At 41.5% G+C, this 18,629-nt stretch overlaps 1 protein-coding gene across 4 annotated transcripts in view; it reads right to left on the reverse strand.

Moving 5' to 3' along the window:
• The window catches only part of LOC128705316 (2,4-dienoyl-CoA reductase [(3E)-enoyl-CoA-producing], mitochondrial), a 145,485-nt gene that overhangs the window by 46,361 nt on the left and 80,495 nt on the right, over window positions 1–18,629 (reverse strand). For all 4 annotated transcript variants that reach the window (XM_070092150.1, XM_053800532.2, XM_053800542.2 and 1 more), the window contains exon 6: window positions 33–252. In XM_070092150.1, the coding sequence (XP_069948251.1) occupies window positions 33–252 (220 nt within the window). The remainder of the gene's footprint in view (window positions 1–32; window positions 253–18,629) is intronic.

Consider the following 18,629-nt stretch of genomic DNA (forward strand, 5'->3'; position numbering starts at 1 on the left):
ATATGCAATGTAATTCCAAACACTTAACATACCTCTCCTGAGATCCATGTTGAATAGTCAGAAACAAGGTAAGTTGCTAGATTAGCCACCTCTTCTACTTCCCCCAGCCGTCCAGCAGGAATATACTCATGCGCGCGCTTCATAAATTTACCAGTTGGGTCCAGACGACTAGATGCACCTTCTGTCCCAATAGGACCAGGAGCTATGCAGTTGAAGCGCATACCATACTTTCCCCATTCAGCTGTCAAAGATCTGTTAAGCAATTATAACTGTGAATAAATTAAGTGTAATGAACATCTGTCAATGCTCAATAAGAACCCACATGGAGACAGAAACTCAAGATTTATTGATCTGTATATTTCAACCCCCTTCTAGGATCCTCTTCAGCAGAAGAGGGTCAAAATTATAACTGTAGCTAAGAAGACATACTTTAATTATACTGATTGCAGCTGAAGAAATAATTACAACTCACAGCATAACAATAAATAATAATTTCAAGAAAATTGGATTCTATCAACTAAAAATACAACTACAGTACAGCAAATTTTCTTAGAAAATGCCATAGTATGAACAAAAATAATCACAAAAAGAACTAAATGCCCAAGTATCATTTAGCACTGTACAGAAGAGGTAAGTCTATATTGCTGAAATATGCTACATTGTAGAAATAGTACATTTTGATTTGGAAAAACTCATTACTGAAGACGGGGTCCCAAGTAACTCACTTGATATTGTGATACTTTTCTTAATACCTCCCTCCTTCAGCTCCAGTAGGGTCTTGTGCAGCTCTACATTTAGTACAATGTTCTTTTTACCAGAGTTTATTTGGTTTTATTTGCTCACCATCATCTGGGAGTGGCAAAGCCTTAAAATCCAGCCTGCGTCCAAATCACAACAGGTGGGGGAGGTCGAAGATGTCACTGGAAGCACACTTTTCAAGGCAAAATGTACTATCCAGCAGTAACAACCTTAGGATGCCCACCAAAAACTACACCAGCACCAGAAAGTCTGAGTACACAACTGTTGAATGTTAGCAGAATTACAGAGGAAGCAGTCACACAGACTAGCTCAGGCAGCATGAAGCATGATTTAGCTGGAGTGATGACAGGCCTGACAGCCCACTGTCATACATGACTGTATGAGCAAGACTGAACAACTCTGATATAGGTGATCAGCCATGCATCAGCCTGAGAGGTCACACCAGCCTTGTTACTGCATACACACCCTGTACCACTACCATCATACATACCATGTACTACCAGTATCATCAATACCATGTAGCAGTATAAGCAACAGCAGGAGAACCACAAGAGTAGCTAGAGGCAAGACTCCCCAGGAACACATCAATGACCTACAGGTGGTAGACATCAACATGACCAAGGGTTGGCACTGCCTCTGCCAACCAGGATAGCTGACATAACTTGAAAATTTTGTGACAGGAGAAACACCCCATATAACAGGGAGTCATCTGAGCCAAGGCAGAAAGAAGCATTCAACCCTATGTTGTTAAGGACTTGGTCATGTTGAATTTAATACCCGAGGAAAGCATGACCTTACCGAGCGCATGGAACAGTGTCCTTGGACATGTTTATGGCTCTAGACTAGGGAAGCCATCCTCATGCATAATGCTCGTCTAGGTAACTGTAAGAGGAGAAAAATAAAAACAGGTTCTCACCAATTAACTAAAGCAGGTGTGGTGTATGTAGGTGCAAACTATCACTGCCTGACTGCTGCATGACCTCTGGCTGACCCCAGACACTGACTCAGGAAGTGTGTACAATAGTCAAAAAAATATAACTTGCTTAACATCCAAACTGAAGAATCCCAACTTATCCTTGAAGAAAACCAAAATAAATGGAAGGACTTGTATCATGGAAACAGAGAGGAAACCCTGGAAAGGCTACACAAAGAACCAGCAAGACTTCAAATGCATAGTGATAAGTAACCACTGACTAGCAGGAGACTCGCACAGCATTCAGTATCTACTGACTGGCAGGAGGCTCACAGACTGGCGAGAATCAATTGCAAAGTGGTGTGGGCCAACAGGACAGAACCAACTATGCCCCAGATGTCATAGCCACAGAAGTTAGGCAGCTGCCTGCCCAAGGTGTTGGTCATAGGCCATGAATTTGAAGTACTGCATCAACACGGACAACAAACTGGCAGCAGACCAGAAGACAGGATGAAGAGTATGAAATACAGAGTGTGAGCAGCATGATACTGAGAGGAGCCAGGATCCTGAAGACAAGGTGGAGGAAGACTATGTACACAAGGTAGAAGCAAGGAAGGGTCAAGTGTAGCAGGGAACCCTTGAAGGGAAAGAAAAATGACAACATGGAGACACCATGTGTCCACATTACTGAGGGGAATAGGGTTAGTCTAGAAGGACAGTCCCAAAGCCACTAGACAACCTAGAGTTCCAGAGGGTTCCAGAAGGATGATCAGGATTACAGAGTACAGTGCCTCGCAGTTCGTGATTGGACTCATGATTTGGCGACCGTCGGGTACCTGTCCGCCTGTCACCGCGCACACAAAGCCAGTCTCCTGCACCATTCACACTCAGTGTGCCATTGTTTACCAGCACGTGACCATCACCCCGCAGGTTCATACAATACATTTCATAATAATCAATTGTTTTTTGTGATTGCAACTGCTAAATAAGTCACCATGGGCCCAAGGAAAGCTAGTGCAAGCCCTTTGGTGAAGAAAGTGAGGAACACGATCGAATTCAAGAAGGAAATCATTGAAAAATATGAGAGTGGAGTGCGTGTTACAGAACTTGCCAGGATGTATGGCAAACCTAATTCAACCATCACTTCGATCGTGGTGAAGGGAAAGGATATAAAGTGTGCTGTTGTTGCAAAAGGGGTAGATATGCTGACAAAAAAGAGATCGCAAATCCTCGAAGAAGTGGAAAGGTAATTGTTGGTGTGGATTACCGAAAAACAGTTAGCAGGAGATAGTGTTATGCAGCCGATAATATGTGAAAAGGCAAGGCAGTTGCATGATGATCTCGTAAAGAAAATGCCTGCAACAAGTGGTGATGCTTGTGATTTTAAGGCCAGCAAAGGTTGGTTTGAGAGATTTAAGAAGCGTAGTGGCATTCACAGTGTGATAAGGCATGGTGAGGCTGCCAGTTCTGACAAAAATGCAGCTGAGAAGTTTGTACAGAAGTTTAAGGAGTGCGTAGACACTGGAGAATTCAAACCCCAACAAGTGTTTAATTGTGACGAAACAGGCCTCTTTTGGAAGAAAATGCCAAAGAGGACCTACATCACGCAGGAGGAAACGGCACTGCCAGGACACAAGCCTATGAAGGATAGGCTTACTCTCATGTTTTGTAGTAATGCTAGTGGGGATTGCAAAGTGAAGCCTTTACTGGTGTATCACTCTGAAAATCCCAGTGTTCAAGAAAAAGTGTCACCAAGAGTAATTTGTGTGTGATGTGGAAGGGTAACAATAAGGCATGGGTCACAAGGAGAATTTTCCTAGACTGGTTTAATGAAGTGTTTGGCCCCAGTGTGAAGAAATACCTCCTGGAAAATAAACTGCCACTCAAGTGCCTCCTGGTAATGCTCATCCTCCAGACTTGGAAGAGCAAATAGTGGAGGAGTTTAGTTTCATCAAGGTGAAGTTCTTGCCCCCTAATACAACTCCTCTCCTCCAGCCCATGGACCAGCAGGTCATTTCAAACTTCAAAAAACTGTACACCAAAGCAGTGTTTCAAAAATCCTTTGAAGTGACCTCAGACACTGAATTGACCCTAAGAGTTCTGGAAAGATCACTTTAATATCCTCCACTGCATAAACCTTATAGGTAAGGCTTGACAGGGAGTGACTTCCAGGACTTTGAACTCTGCTTGGAGAAAATTGTGGCCAGAATGTGTACAAGAGAGGGATTTTGAAGGGTTTGGGGCTGACCCTAAGGAGCCTATGCCAGTTGTGGAATCTATTGTGGCATTGGGGATGTCCCTGGGGTTGGAGGTGAGTGGTGAGGATGTGGAAGAGTTGGTGGAGGACCACAGGGAAGAGCTAACCACTACAGAGCTGCAAGAGCTTCATCTGCAACAGCAAGAGATCACAGCTCAGGAAACTGCTGCAGAGGAGGAGGAAGAGAGATGAAGGAAGGTGCCTTCTTCAAAGATTAAGGACATTTGTGCAAAGTGGACTGAAGTGCAAACATTTATGGATGAACTTCACCTTAACAAAGCTGTTGCAGGCCGTACTGGCAACATGTACAATGACACTGTTGTGTCCCACTTCAGACAAATCTTAAAGAAATGCCAGAAACAGCTCTCTAGACAGTTATTTTGTGCAACAGGGGTCCAGTGACTCAAGTTGCTCCCAGTGTCTTTAAAAAACAAAGAAGGGAAGTAACCCCAGATAAGGACTTCATACCTGAAGTCCTAATGGAAGGAGATTCTCCTTCCAAACAATAGTGTACACCTTCCTCCTATCCCCTCCTCCCGTCTTCCATCCACCCAGAAGTCTTCAGTAAAGGTAAGTGTAATGTTATTATTATTTTTTATATGTATGTACTTGATTTCTCATTGTTTTCAGTATGTAAATCTTCATTTAATTTGAAAAAAAATATTTTTTTTTAATATTTTTGGGTGTTGGGAACAGATTAATTTTATTTCCATTATTTCTTATGGGGAAAATGGTTTCGCCATTCGGCAATTTCAACATTCGGCAGGCTCTCTGGAATGGATTAATCACGAAACTCGGGGGTCCACTGTATGACCATGAGAGAAATGGTCCTCCTAAGAGCTTAATGTGGAGCAGAGAAACACTCCATGGTTATGAACACACTATCTTCTGATGACTGCAACAACAGCAGTAGTTTGTGCTGCATATGAAACATATAATAGTCAAGGGCCTACAAGGTTAGGAACCAAGGTTGCAAAGGACATCACAGAGCAGTGAGAATAAACAGGACATGCAGCTGAGTATGGCAAGAAATATCCTTAAAGGTGTAATAGGGAATAGTTAAGGAAACTTGCACTCCAGCCAGTTAAGAAACACTGCATCTGTGAGTGAAGCTCACTGGTTTAGGAAAATAGAGACAAAGGTTAGAAAAACTGTGGCAAACAAGTCCTATGTCCAGAGTGCTTTAGTGATCCATCAGACCTTGGAAAGCTGTCATGTGAAGTTCCTACTCATGAAGCCTATGATGACAACAGAACAGTCAATTCATCACAGTAATGAGATGCCTAGCATAACGACTGAATAAGGAACAATCAGTGTCAAACTCCCTGTGTGGTTCTAGCACAAGACAGGCATGAGAAGTGTTGTAAACTCCTTTTAGAATACTCAGAATGGGATCTGATGAGTAGAACAAAGCTGCACAATGAGTAGGCACCATGAGGGTAGCACCTCAGCCCTCACATGAATGGTTCATCACAAGCAAGTTCAAGCAAGGGGAAAAAAGTAAAGTGACCTAAAACTCATTTTTTAATTTGAATATATACAGGGAACTTTCATTTTTCTTTGTGGTCCGCCCTGACTCAGTGGGATACAGCTGCTTTGTTGAAAAAATTATATATACAGTGGAACCTCGGATTTCATTTTTAATTCGTTCCAGAGAGTCTGATGAAAACCGAATTCGACGAAAACTGAAGCAATATTTCCAATAAGAAATAATGTAAATCCAATTAATCTGTTCCAGACACCCAAAAGTATTAACAAAAAATACATTTTATTGAACTAAACTTGTTTTCAGCAAGCAAAACAAACTGCCATTCACCTAGTGTGAGAAAAAGACGTGGACGCTCTAGAAAACATCCTGTATCTACTGAAGTTGGTTCTGAAGCTAAACATGGCAATGTTTCATCTGAGGAACAAAAAATAGAAACCCAAGAATAACTATTGTTTTACATACAGAAAAAATGAGAAATAAATATAAAGGACTAATGAAATGGGTAAATGATCATTTAAATAACTTTTACGTTGTTGTAGTAGTAGCAGTAGTTGTTGTTGTTGGGGGGAGGAGGGGGGAGGGGGAGGAGGAAGAGGACGAGGAAGGAGGAGGAAGGAAGGGAGGGAGGGAGAAGGAGGAGGAGGAAGAGGAGGAGAAACAGGGAGGAGGAGGAATAGGGAGGAGGAGGAATAGGGAGGAGGAGGAATAGGGAGGAGGAGGAGGAATAGGGAGGAAGAGGAGGAATAGGGAGGAAGAGGAGGAATAGGGAGGAAGAGGAGGAATAGGGAGGAAGAGGAGGAGGAGGAAGAGGAGGAGGAGGAAGAGGAGGAGGAGGAAGAGGAAGAGGAAGAGGAAGAGGAAGAGGAAGAAGAGGAAGAGGAAGAGGAGGAGGAGGAGGAGGATACATAATAATAATAAAATAAAGTTTGTGTTCAAAACAGAGATCGCAAGTGATAGAAGATGTTGAGAGACTGTTATTGGTGTGGATAAACGAAAAACAGATAGCAGGAGACAGCATCTCTCAAGCGATCATATGTGAAAAGGCTAGGAAGTTGCATGACGATTTAATTAGAAAAATGCCTGCAACTAGTGGTGATGTGAGTGAATTTAAGGCCAGCAAAGGTTGATTTGAGAGATTTAAGAATCATAGTGGCATATATAGTGTAATAAGGCATGGTGAGGCTGCCAGTTCGGACAAAAAAGCGGCTGAAAAATATGTGAATGAATTCAAGGAGTACATAGACAGTGAAGGACTGAAACCTGAACAAGTTTAATTGTGATGAAACAGGCCTGTTTTGGAAGAAAATGCCAAGCAGGACCTACATTACTCAGGAGGAAAAGGCACTCCCAGGACATAAGCCTATGAAAGACAGGCTTACTCTTTTGATGTGTGTTAATGCTAGTGGTGATTGCAAAGTTAAGCCTTTATTGGTGTATCACTCTGAAACTCCCAGAATGTTCAGGCAAAACAATGTCCTCAAGGCTAATTTGTGTGTACTGTGGAGGGCAAACAGAAAGGCATGGGTCACTAGGGACTTTTTCTATGACTGGTTACACCATGCATTTGCCCCCACTGTGAAAAATTACCTAATGGAAAAGAAATTGGACCTTAAGTGCCCCCTGGTATTAGACAATGCTCCTGGTCATCCTTCAGACTTGGCAGAGTGACTTTCTGGGGACATAAGCTTCATTAAGGTTAAGTTTTTGCCTCCTAATACCACTCCTCTCCTGCATTCCATGGACTAGCAGGTCATTTCAAACTTCAAAAAACTCTACACAAAAGCTATGTTTCAAAAGTGCTTTGAAGTGACCTCAAACACTCGACTGACTAAGAGAGTTTCGGAAAGATCACTTTAGTATCCTCAGTTGTGTAAACCTTATAGGTAAGGCTTGGGAGGGAGTGACTAAGAGGACCTTGAACTCTGCCTGGAAGAAACTGTGGCCACAATGTGTAGAAGAAAGGGATTTTGAAGGGTTTGGGGCTAACCCTGAGAAGCATATGCCAGTTGTGGAATCCATTGTGGCATTGGGGAAGTCCTTGGGATTGGAGGTTAGTGGGAAGGATGTGGAAGAATTGGTGGAGGAGGACAATGAAGAACTAACCACTGATGAGCTGCAAGATCATCTTCAACAGCAAGAGGCCAGACCTGAGGAAACTGCTTCAGAGGGGAGAGAGAAATTGAGGAAGTTGCCTACTTCAAAGATTAAGGAAATGTGTGCAAAGTGGGTTCAACTGCAAACCTTTATGGATGAAAATCACCCTGACACAGCTACTGCAAGCCGTGTTGGCAACCTGTACAATGACAATGTTATGGCCCATTTTAGGAAAGTCTTAAAGGAACGAGAGGTACAGAGCTCTATGGACAGATTTGTTGTGCGACAGAGGTCCAGTGACTCTCAAGCTGGTCCTAGTGGCATTAAAAGAAGAAGGGAAGTAACCCTGGAAAAGGACTTGCTACCTCAAGTCCTAATGGAAAGGGATTCCCCTTCTAAACAATAACTTCCACACTCTCCCCTCCTCCCATCCCATCAATCATCACCAGATCTTCAATAAAGGTAAGTGTCATGTATTCTATTCTTAGTATAGTAGTAACTGTGCATGTCTTCTTCAGTTTGTGTGTATTAAAATTAATATTTCATGTGGTAAAAAAAAATTCTTTTTTTTTCATACTTTGGGGTGTCAGGAATGGATTAATTTGATTTCCATTATTTCTTATGGGGAAAATTAATTCAGCTAATGATAATTTCAGCTTACGATGAGCTCTCAGGAACGGATTAATATCATAAGGCGGGGGTCCACTGTATTTTGGATTATTCCAGTGTTTTTAGTGCTTGTAACCACTAAATAAGCCACCACGGGTCCCAAGAAAGCTTCTAGTGTCAAGCCTGTGTTAAAAGGGTGAGAATTACGATGAAAATGAAGAAAGAGATAATTGAAAAATACTAAAGTGGAGTGCATATGTCTGAGTTGGAAAGGCTATACAACAAACCCCATTCAACCATCAGTACTATCTTGGCAAACAGAAAAACAATCAAGGAAGCTGTTGTTGCAAAAGGTGCAAGTACAGGAGGGCCCCACTTATACGGCAGGTTAGGTTCCAGGCTACCGCCGTAAAGCGGAAATCGCCGTAAAGTGGAACACCCTTTTTTTCCACTTATAAATGCATACAAACACTAGATAACAAGTTTACACTAACATATATTAAGTTAGCAATAGAACCAGGCATCAAAAAACAATAAAAAGGTACAATACACACATAGTGCACTCATTACTTACCTTAAAATATTTATAGTCTTAATCTAGGGTGAGACAAGTAGTATTTATTGTAAGAAATCAAGTGTGGTATGTATTGTAATAGCCAGGCTACCTCACCAGGCCACCCCACCCACACATACTATTCTATGATATTTAAGCATCCCAGAGCGATAAAATGTATATACAGTTCACTCATTACTTACCTTAAAATATTTGTAGTCTTAATGTAGGGTCAGGAGTAAGTAAATGAGATAAAACGAATAAATGAGAGAGAGAAAGAATGAGTACAGGAGAGGTAACAGGCGCTGAGTTATGTAAACAAACCAGGCTCCCACATCTTATATTTATGTTTATTTATTCTATTGTGGGGTGTATTTGTCATCTTTTTATGTTATGTATCGTGTTTATTATATAATTTTGAAAAAAATATCATGGCTGGATTAATGAAAATGTGTATATGGGGAAGTGGAAAAGAATCTTTCCTCCGTAAGCCATGCGTGTCGTATGAGGCGACTAAAATGCCGGGAGCAATGGGCTAGTAACCCCTTCTCCTGTATACAATTACTAAAAAAGAGAAGAAGAAAAACTTTATAAAACTGGGTTGCTTAAATGTGCGTGGATGTAGTGCGGATGACAAGAAACAGATGATTGCTGATGTTATGAATGAAAAGAAGTTGGATGTCCTGGCCCTAAGCGAAACAAAGCTGAAGGGGGTAGGAGAGTTTCAGTGGGGGGAAATAAATGGGATTAAATCTGGAGTATCTGAGAGAGTTAGAGCAAAGGAAGGGGTAGCAGTAATGTTAAATGATCAGTTATGGAAGGAGAAAAGAGAATATGAATGTGTAAATTCAAGAATTATGTGGATTAAAGTAAAGGTTGGATGCGAGAAGTGGGTCATAATAAGCGTGTATGCACCTGGAGAAGAGAGGAATGCAGAGGAGAGAGAGAGATTTTGGGAGATGTTAAGTGAATGTATAGGAGCCTTTGAACCAAGTGAGAGAGTAATTGTGGTAGGGGACTTGAATGCTAAAGTAGGAGAAACTTTTAGAGAGGGTGTGGTAGGTAAGTTTGGGGTGCCAGGTGTAAATGATAATGGGAGCCCTTTGATTGAACTTTGTATAGAAAGGGGTTTAGTTATAGGTAATACATATTTTAAGAAAAAGAGGATAAATAAGTATACACGATATGATGTAGGGCGAAATGACAGTAGTTTGTTGGATTATGTATTGGTAGATAAAAGACTGTTGAGTAGACTTCAGGATGTACATGTTTATAGAGGGGCCACAGATATATCAGATCACTTTCTAGTTGTAGCTACACTGAGAGTAAAAGGTAGATGGGATACAAGGAGAATAGAAGCATCAGGGAAGAGAGAGGTGAAGGTTTATAAACTAAAAGAGGAGGCAGTTAGGGTAAGATATAAACAGCTATTGGAGGATAGATGGGCTAATGAGAGCATAGGCAATGGGGTCGAAGAGGTATGGGGTAGGTTTAAAAATGTAGTGTTAGAGTGTTCAGCAGAAGTTTGTGGTTACAGGAAAGTGGGTGCAGGAGGGAAGAGGAGCGATTGGTGGAATGATGATGTAAAGAGAGTAGTAAGGGAGAAAAAGTTAGCATATGAGAAGTTTTTACAAAGTAGAAGTGATGCAAGGAGGGAAGAGTATATGGAGAAAAAGAGAGAAGTTAAGAGAGTGGTGAAGCAATGTAAAAAGAGAGCAAATGAGAGAGTGGGTGAGATGTTATCAACAAATTTTGTTGAAAATAAGAAAAAGTTTTGGAGTGAGATTAACAAGTTAAGAAAGCCTAGAGAACAAATGGATTTGTCAGTTAAAAATAGGAGAGGAGAGTTATTAAATGGAGAGTTAGAGGTATTGGGAAGATGGAGGGAATATTTTGAGGAATTGTTAAATGTTGATGAAGATAGGGAAGCTGTGATTTCGTGTATAGGGCAAGGAGGAATAACATCTTGTAGGAGTGAGGAAGAGCCAGTTGTGAGTGTGGGGGAAGTTCGTGAGGCAGTAGGTAAAATGAAAGGGGGTAAGGCAGCCGGGATTGATGGGATAAAGATAGAAATGTTAAAAGCAGGTGGGGATATAGTTTTGGAGTGGTTGGTGCAATTATTTAATAAATGTATGGAAGAGGGTAAGGTACCTAGGGATTGGCAGAGAGCATGCATAGTTCCTTTGTATAAATGCAAAGGGGATAAAAGAGAGTGCAAAAATTATAGGGGGATAAGTCTGTTGAGTGTACCTGGTAAAGTGTATGGTAGAGTTATAATTGAAAGAATTAAGAGTAAGACGGAGAATAGGATAGCAGATGAACAAGGAGGCTTTAGGAAAGGTAGGGGGTGTGTGGACCAGGTGTTTACAGTGAAACATATAAGTGAACAGTATTTAGATAAGGCTAAAGAGGTCTTTGTGGCATTTATGGATTTGGAAAAGGCGTATGACAGGGTGGATAGGGGGGGCAATGTGGCAGATGTTGCAAGTGTATGGTGTAGGAGGTAGGTTACTGAAAGCAGTGAAGAGTTTTTACGAGGATAGTGAGGCTCAAGTTAGAGTATGTAGGAAAGAGGGAAATTATTTCCCAGTAAAAGTAGGCCTTAGACAAGGATGTGTGATGTCACCGTGGTTGTTTAATATATTTATAGATGGGGTTGTAAGAGAAGTAAATGCGAGGGTCTTGGCAAGAGGCGTGGAGTTAAAAGATAAAGAATCACACACAAAGTGGGAGTTGTCACAGCTGCTCTTTGCTGATGACACTGTGCTCTTGGGAGATTCTGAAGAGAAGTTGCAGAGATTGGTGGATGAATTTGGTAGGGTGTGCAAAAGAAGAAAATTAAAGGTGAATACAGGAAAGAGTAAGGTTATGAGGATAACAAAAAGATTAGGTGATGAAAGATTGAATATCAGATTGGAGGGAGAGAGTATGGAGGAGGTGAACGTATTCAGATATTTGGGAGTGGACGTGTCAGCGGATGGGTCTATGAAAGATGAGGTGAATCATAGAATTGATGAGGGAAAAAGAGTGAGTGGTGCACTTAGGAGTCTGTGGAGACAAAGAACTTTGTCCTTGGAGGCAAAGAGGGGAATGTATGAGAGTATAGTTTTACCAACGCTCTTATATGGGTGTGAAGCGTGGGTGATGAATGTTGCAGCGAGGAGAAGGCTGGAGGCAGTGGAGATGTCGTGTCTGAGGGCAATGTGTGGTGTGAATATAATGCAGAGAATTCGTAGTTTGGAAGTTAGGAGGAGGTGCGGGATTACCAAAACTGTTGTCCAGAGGGCTGAGGAAGGGTTGTTGAGGTGGTTCGGACATGTAGAGAGAATGGAGCGAAACAGAATGACTTCAAGAGTGTATCAGTCTGTAGTGGAAGGAAGGCGGGGTAGGGGTCGGCCTAGGAAGGGTTGGAGGGAGGGGGTAAAGGAGGTTTTGTGTGCGAAGGGCTTGGACTTCCAGCAGGCATGCGTGAGCGTGTTTGATAGGAGTGAATGGAGACAAATGGTTTTTAATACTTGACGTGCTGTTGGAGTGTGAGCAAAGTAACATTTATGAAGGGATTCAGGGAAACCGGCAGGCCGGACTTGAGTCCTGGAGATGGGAAGTACAGTGCCTGCACTCTGAAGGAGGGGTGTTAATGTTGCAGTTTAAAAACTGTAGTGTAAAGCACCCTTCTGGCAAGACAGTGATGGAGTGAATGATGGTGAAAGTTTTTCTTTTTCGGGCCACCCTGCCTTGGTGGGAATCGGCCAGTGTGATAATAAAAAAAATAAAAAAAAAATGTTATGCATCGTGTTTATTATATAATTTTGAAAAAAATATCATGGATGGATTAATGAAAATGTGTATATTACCGTAATATACGACATTTAATGAGACTCCGTGACTATTGTTATTATGGCGTCACTTGTCAAAGTCGTCTGCTCACATCTCACATTTATGTTTATTTATTCTACTGTGGGGTGTATTTATCTTATTTATATGTTATGCATCGTGTTTATTATATAATTTTGAAAAAAATATCATGGATGGATTAATGAAAATGTGTATATTACCGTAATATACGACATTTAATGAGACTAGGTGAGTATTGTTATTATGGCGTCACTTGTGGAAGTCGTCTGCTCACATCTCACATTTATGTTTATTTATTCTACTGTGGGGTGTATTTATCTTATTTATATGTTATGCATCGTGTTTATTATATAATTTTGAAAAAAATATCATGGATGGATTAATGAAAATGTGTATATTAACGTAATATACGACATTTAAATGACTTGATGTATGTAAGTTTATTTAGGTACAGGTATACATAAGTATAATTATCAGAGTATATATAAAATATGAAATAACTTTTAAAAACATTTGAAATTTTGGAGTTTCCAGACAAAATGGAGAGACTTAGAGATTACTGAGCTCATGGAGAATGTAAACAAACAGGGTGGGGCACGGTGACCGTATTAGAAAGTCAGGTGGGGGGAGCCGTATAGTGAGTTTTGGTCATAATTTGAAATGTCCGTATTAGCGGAACGCCGTAAAGCGGAACGCCGTAAAGCGGGGCCCTCCTGTATATGTTTTCAAAACGGAGACCGCAAATAACTGAAGAGGTAGAGAGACTGTTATTGGTATGGATAAACAAAAAACAATTACCAGGAGATAGTGTTCTCAGTCTATAATTTGTGAAAAGGCAAGGCAGTTGCATGATGATCTCGTTAAGAAAATGCCTCAAAATAGTGATGATATTGATGAATTTAAGTCCAGCAAAGGCTGGTTTGAAAGATTTAAGAATCGTAGTGGCATACACAGTGTAGTAAGGCATGGGGAGGCTGGCAGTTCAGACAAAAAAAGCTGCTGAAAAATATATGAAGGATTTTAAGGAATACATAAAGACTGAAAACCTAAAACCTGAACAAGTGTTTAATTGTGAGGATACAGGCCTGTTTTGGAAGAAAATGCCAAACAGGACCTACATTACTCAGGAGGAAAAGGCACTCCCAGGACATAAGCCTATGAAAGACAGGCTGACATTAATGTTGTGTAGTAATGCTAGTGGTGATTGCAAAGTGAAGCCTTTATTGGTGTATCATTCTGAAACTCTGAGTGTGTTCAGGAAAAACAATATCGTCAAGGGTAATTTGTGTGTGCTGTGGAGATCAAACAGTAAGGCATGGGTTACTAGGGAATTTTTCTTGGACTGGTTTTATGGTGTGTTTGGCCCCACTGTGACAAAATACCTCCAGGAAAAGAAATTGTCATTCAAGTGCCTCCTGGTAGTGGACAATGCTCCTGCTCATCCTCATGATTTGCAAGAGGAAATTACAGGGGAGTTTGGTTTTGTTAAGGTGAGGTTTTTGCCTCCTAATACAACTCCTTTCCTCCAGCCCATGGACCAGCAGGTCACAAAAGCAGTGTTTCAAAAGTGCTTTGAAGTGACATCAGACACTCAATTGACCCTAAGAGAGTTTTGGAAAGATCACTTCAATATCCTCAGTTGCATAAACCTTAGAGGTAAGGCTTGGGAGGGAGTGACTTGCAAGACTTTGAACTCTGCTTGGAGAAAACTGTGGCCACAATGTGTACAAGAGAGATTTTGAAGGGTTTGGGGCTAACCCTCAGGAACCTATGCCAGTAGTGGAAGTTACTGTGTCACTGGGGAAGTCCTTGGGGTTGGAGGTTTGTGGCAAGGATGTGGAAGAGCTGGTGCAGAACGATGAGGAAGAACTAACCACTGCAGACCTGCAAGAGCTTCAGGTGCAACAGCAACAGATCACATCTCAGGAATGTTGTTCAGAGCAGGAGGAAGAGAGATGGAGGAAGATGACTTCGTCAAAGATTAGGGAAATGTGTTCAATGTTTACAAAAGTGCAAGCATTTATGGATGAATTTTATCCTGTCACAGAAGTTGCAAGCTGCATTGGCAACATATACAATGACACTTTTGTGTCCCATTTTAGGGAAATCTTAAGGGCACCTGAGAAACAGAGCTCTCTGGACAGCTATTTTGTGTGACAGGGGTCCAGTAACTCTCCAGCTGGCCCTAGTGGCATTAAAAAACCAAGAAGGGAGGTAACCCTACCAAAGGACTTAGTACCTCAAGTCTTTATGGAAGGGGATTCACCTTCCAAACAATAAAACACCTGCATTATCTGCCCTCCTACCATCTCATCACTCAACAACTCCACAATAAAGGTAAGTGGCATTTAATTATTGTTTATTTTGCATGTCCCATTCATTTTTGTGTAGGGAAATGTATATTTCAAGCAAAAAAATAATTTTGTATAATACTTTTGGGTGTCTGGAACGGATTAATTCTATTTCCATTATTTCTTATGGGGAAAATTAATTCGACTAACGGCAAATTCGACTAACAGCTAGCTCTCTGGAACGAATTAATGCTGTTGGTCGAGGGTCTACTGTATTAACAAATAATACATTTTATAGAGAATAACTATATTTTACATGCAGAAAAAATGAGAAATAAATATAAAGAGATAATGAAATGGATAAATGAACATTTAACATAACTTTTACCTTTATTGAAGACTCTTGCTGGTGTCTGGAAGATGGCAAGGAGGGGAGAGGGAGGAGAAGTTACTGTTTGGAAGGGTTGTCAGGGTGAGCCTCAAACTCTTCAAAATCCTTCTCCATAAGGACTTCAGGTATCAAGCCCCTATCCGAGGTTACTTCTCTTCTTTTTCTTTTACTGGCACTAGGACCAGCTTGAGTCAGTGGACCCCTGTTGCACAAAAAATCTGTCCAGAGAGGTCTGTTCTTAGTGTCTCTTTAAGATTTGCTTAATATGGAACAAGGCATTGTCATTGAGCATGTTGCAGACATGGCTTGCAACAGCTTTGTTACAGTGATATTTCTCTACAAAACTTTGCAACTCACTCCACTTTGCACACAAGTCCTTAATCACTGAAGAAGGTACATTCTTCCTTCTCTCTTCCTCCTCCTCTGAAGCAATTTCCTCAGCTGCGTGTTGTTGCTGTTCCAGATGAAGGTCTTGCAGCTCTTCAGTGGTTAGCTTTTCACTGTGGCTGTCCACCAACTCTTCCACATCCTGGCCACTCACATCCAACCGTATGGATTTCCCCAAAGCCACAATAGATTCCATAACAGGCATAGGGTTGTCAGGGTCAGCCTCAAACTCTTCAAAATCCTTCTCCTGGACACATTCTGGCCACAATTTCTTGCCTTCTTTATCAAAGGGCTGGCACTCGGAACTTTCTTTGGCCCCATGGTGGCTTATTTAGTAGTCACATTCAATAAACAAGCACAAAACACAATAGATTATTGTGAAATGTTTCGTATGAGAGCGCAGGGTAATGTTCACTTAACGAGAAACGAAGCCAGACTGACTCAAAACACATGCGTGGGATGCTGTGTGTGGGTGCGGGCAGGTGGACACGTTTGGTACGGCGGACAAAAACCAAGGTGATGAACGAAAACTGGGACAAAATTTTGACAAAAAAGGTCATCGAAAACCAAATTCGACAAAAACCAGGGCAAACAAAAACCGAGGTTCCACTGTACAGGGAAGTACTGAACCCTCAGGGATCATACAGCAATTATGGAATAAGATTGAGATATAATCCCAGGCAGGTATAAATTGCCAAGACAGACACTATATATACAGTGTGAAAGCTCTCATCTGTTTTGCATGACTGGTCATGACCAATCACTCAAAATACAGTGGACCCCCGCATACCGTTGGCCTTACATAACGTTAAATCCGCATACCGATACATTTTATCGCTAAGATTTTGCCTAGCATACCGCTAAAAAACCCGCTCAACGCTGTTTGTCCGAGACGCGTCTAATGTGTGGCCTTAGCCAGCCTCACATGTTCCGCCAGTAGTATTGTTTACCAGCCAGCCTCCGCGGTAACATCCAAGCATACAATCGGAACATTTTGTATTATTACAGTGTTTTTGGTGATTTTATCTGCAAAATAAGTGACCATGGGCCCCAAGAAAGCTTCTAGTGCCAACCCTACAGCAATAAGGGTGAGAATTACTATAGAGATGAAGAAAGAGATCATTGATAAGTATGAAAGTGGAGTGCGTGTCTCCGAGCTGGCCAGGTTGTACAATAAACCCCAATCAACCATCGCTACTATTGTGGGCAACAAAATGGCAATCAAGGAAGCTGTTCTTGCCAAAGGTTCAACTGTGTTTTCGAAACAGAGATCGCAAGTGATGGAAGATATTGAGAGACTCTTATTGGTGTGGATAAATGAAAAACAGATAGCAGGAGATAGCATCTCTCAAGTGATCATAAGTGAAAAGGCTAGGAAGTTGCATCAGGATTTAATTAAAAAAATGCCTACAACTAGTGATGATGTGAGTGAATTTAAGGCCAGCAAAGGTTGGTTTGAGAGATTTTTAAGAAGCGTAGTGGCATACATAGTGTGATAAGGCATGGTGAGGCTGCCAGTTTGGACCACAAAGCAGCTGAAAAATATGTGCAGGAATTCAAGGAGTACATAGACAGTGAAGGACTGAAACCTGAACAAGTTTAATTGTGATGAAACAGGCCTGTTTTGGAAGAAAATGCCAAGCAGGACCTACATTACTCAGGAGGAAAAGGCACTCCCAGGACATAAGCCTATGAAAGACAGGCTTACTCTGTTGATGTGTTCCAATGCTAGTGGTGATTGCAAAGTGAAGCCTTTATTAGTGTATCACTCAGAAACTCCCAGAGCGTTCAGGCAGAGGAATATCCTCAAGGCTAATTTGTGTGTACTGTGGAGGGCAAACAGTAAGGCATGGGTCACTAGGGACTTTTTCTATGACTGGTTACACCATGCATTTGCCCCCAATGTGAAAGATTACCTAACTGAAAAGAAATTAGACCTTAAGTGCCTCCTGGTGTTAGACAATGCCCCTGGTCATCCTACAGACGTGGCAGAGCGACTTTATGGGGACATGAGCTTCATTAAGGTGAAGTTTTTGCCTCCTAATACCACTCCTCTCCTGCAGCCCATGGACCAGCAGGTTATTGCAAACTTCAAAAAACTGTACACAAAAGCTCTGTTTGAAAGGTGCTTTGCAGTGACCTCAGAAACTCAATTGACTCTAAGAGAGTTTTGGAGAGAGCACTTTAATATCCTCAATTGTGTAAACCTTATAGGTAAGGCTTGGGAGGGGGTGACTAAGAGGACCTTGAACTCTGCTTGGAAGAAACTGTGGCCAGAATGTGTAGACCAAAGGGATTTTGAAGGGTTTCAGGCTAACCCTGAGAGGAGTATGCCAGTTGAGGAATCCATTGTGGTATTGGGAAAGTCCTTGGGGTTGGAGGTTAGTGGGGATGATGTGGAAGAGTTGGTGGAGGAGGACAATGAAGAACTAACCACTGATGAGCTGCTAGATCAACTTCAACAGCAAGAGGCCAGACCTGAGGAAACTGGTTCGGAGGAGGGGAGAGAGAAATTGAAGAAGTTGCCTACTACAAAGATTAAGGAAATCTGTGCAATGTGGCTGAAAGTGCAAACCTTTATGGATGAAAATCACCCTCACACAGCAATTGCAAGCCGTGCTGGTGACTATTACACTGACAATGTTGTGAAACACTTTAGGGAAGTCATAATGGAACGAGAGGTACAGGCCACTATGGACAGATATGGTGTGCGACAGAAGTCCAGTGACTCTGAAGCTGGTCCTAGTGGCATTAAAAGAAGAAGGGAAGTAACCCCAGAAAAGGACTTGACACCTCAAGTCTTAATGGAAGGGGATTCCCCTTCTAAACACTAAGACTCTCTCCTCCTCCCATCCCATCAATCATCACCAGATCTTCAATAAAGGTAAATGTCATGTAATTGTGCATGCCTTTTTCAGTTTGTGTGTATTAAAATTAATATTTCATGTGGTAAAATTTTTTTTTTTTTATACTTTGGGGTGTCTTGCACGGATTAATTTGATTTCCATTATTTCTTATGGGGAAAATTCAT

Source organism: Cherax quadricarinatus, chromosome 3 (genome assembly GCF_038502225.1).
Source record: "Cherax quadricarinatus isolate ZL_2023a chromosome 3, ASM3850222v1, whole genome shotgun sequence".
NCBI lineage: Eukaryota > Metazoa > Arthropoda > Malacostraca > Decapoda > Parastacidae > Cherax > Cherax quadricarinatus.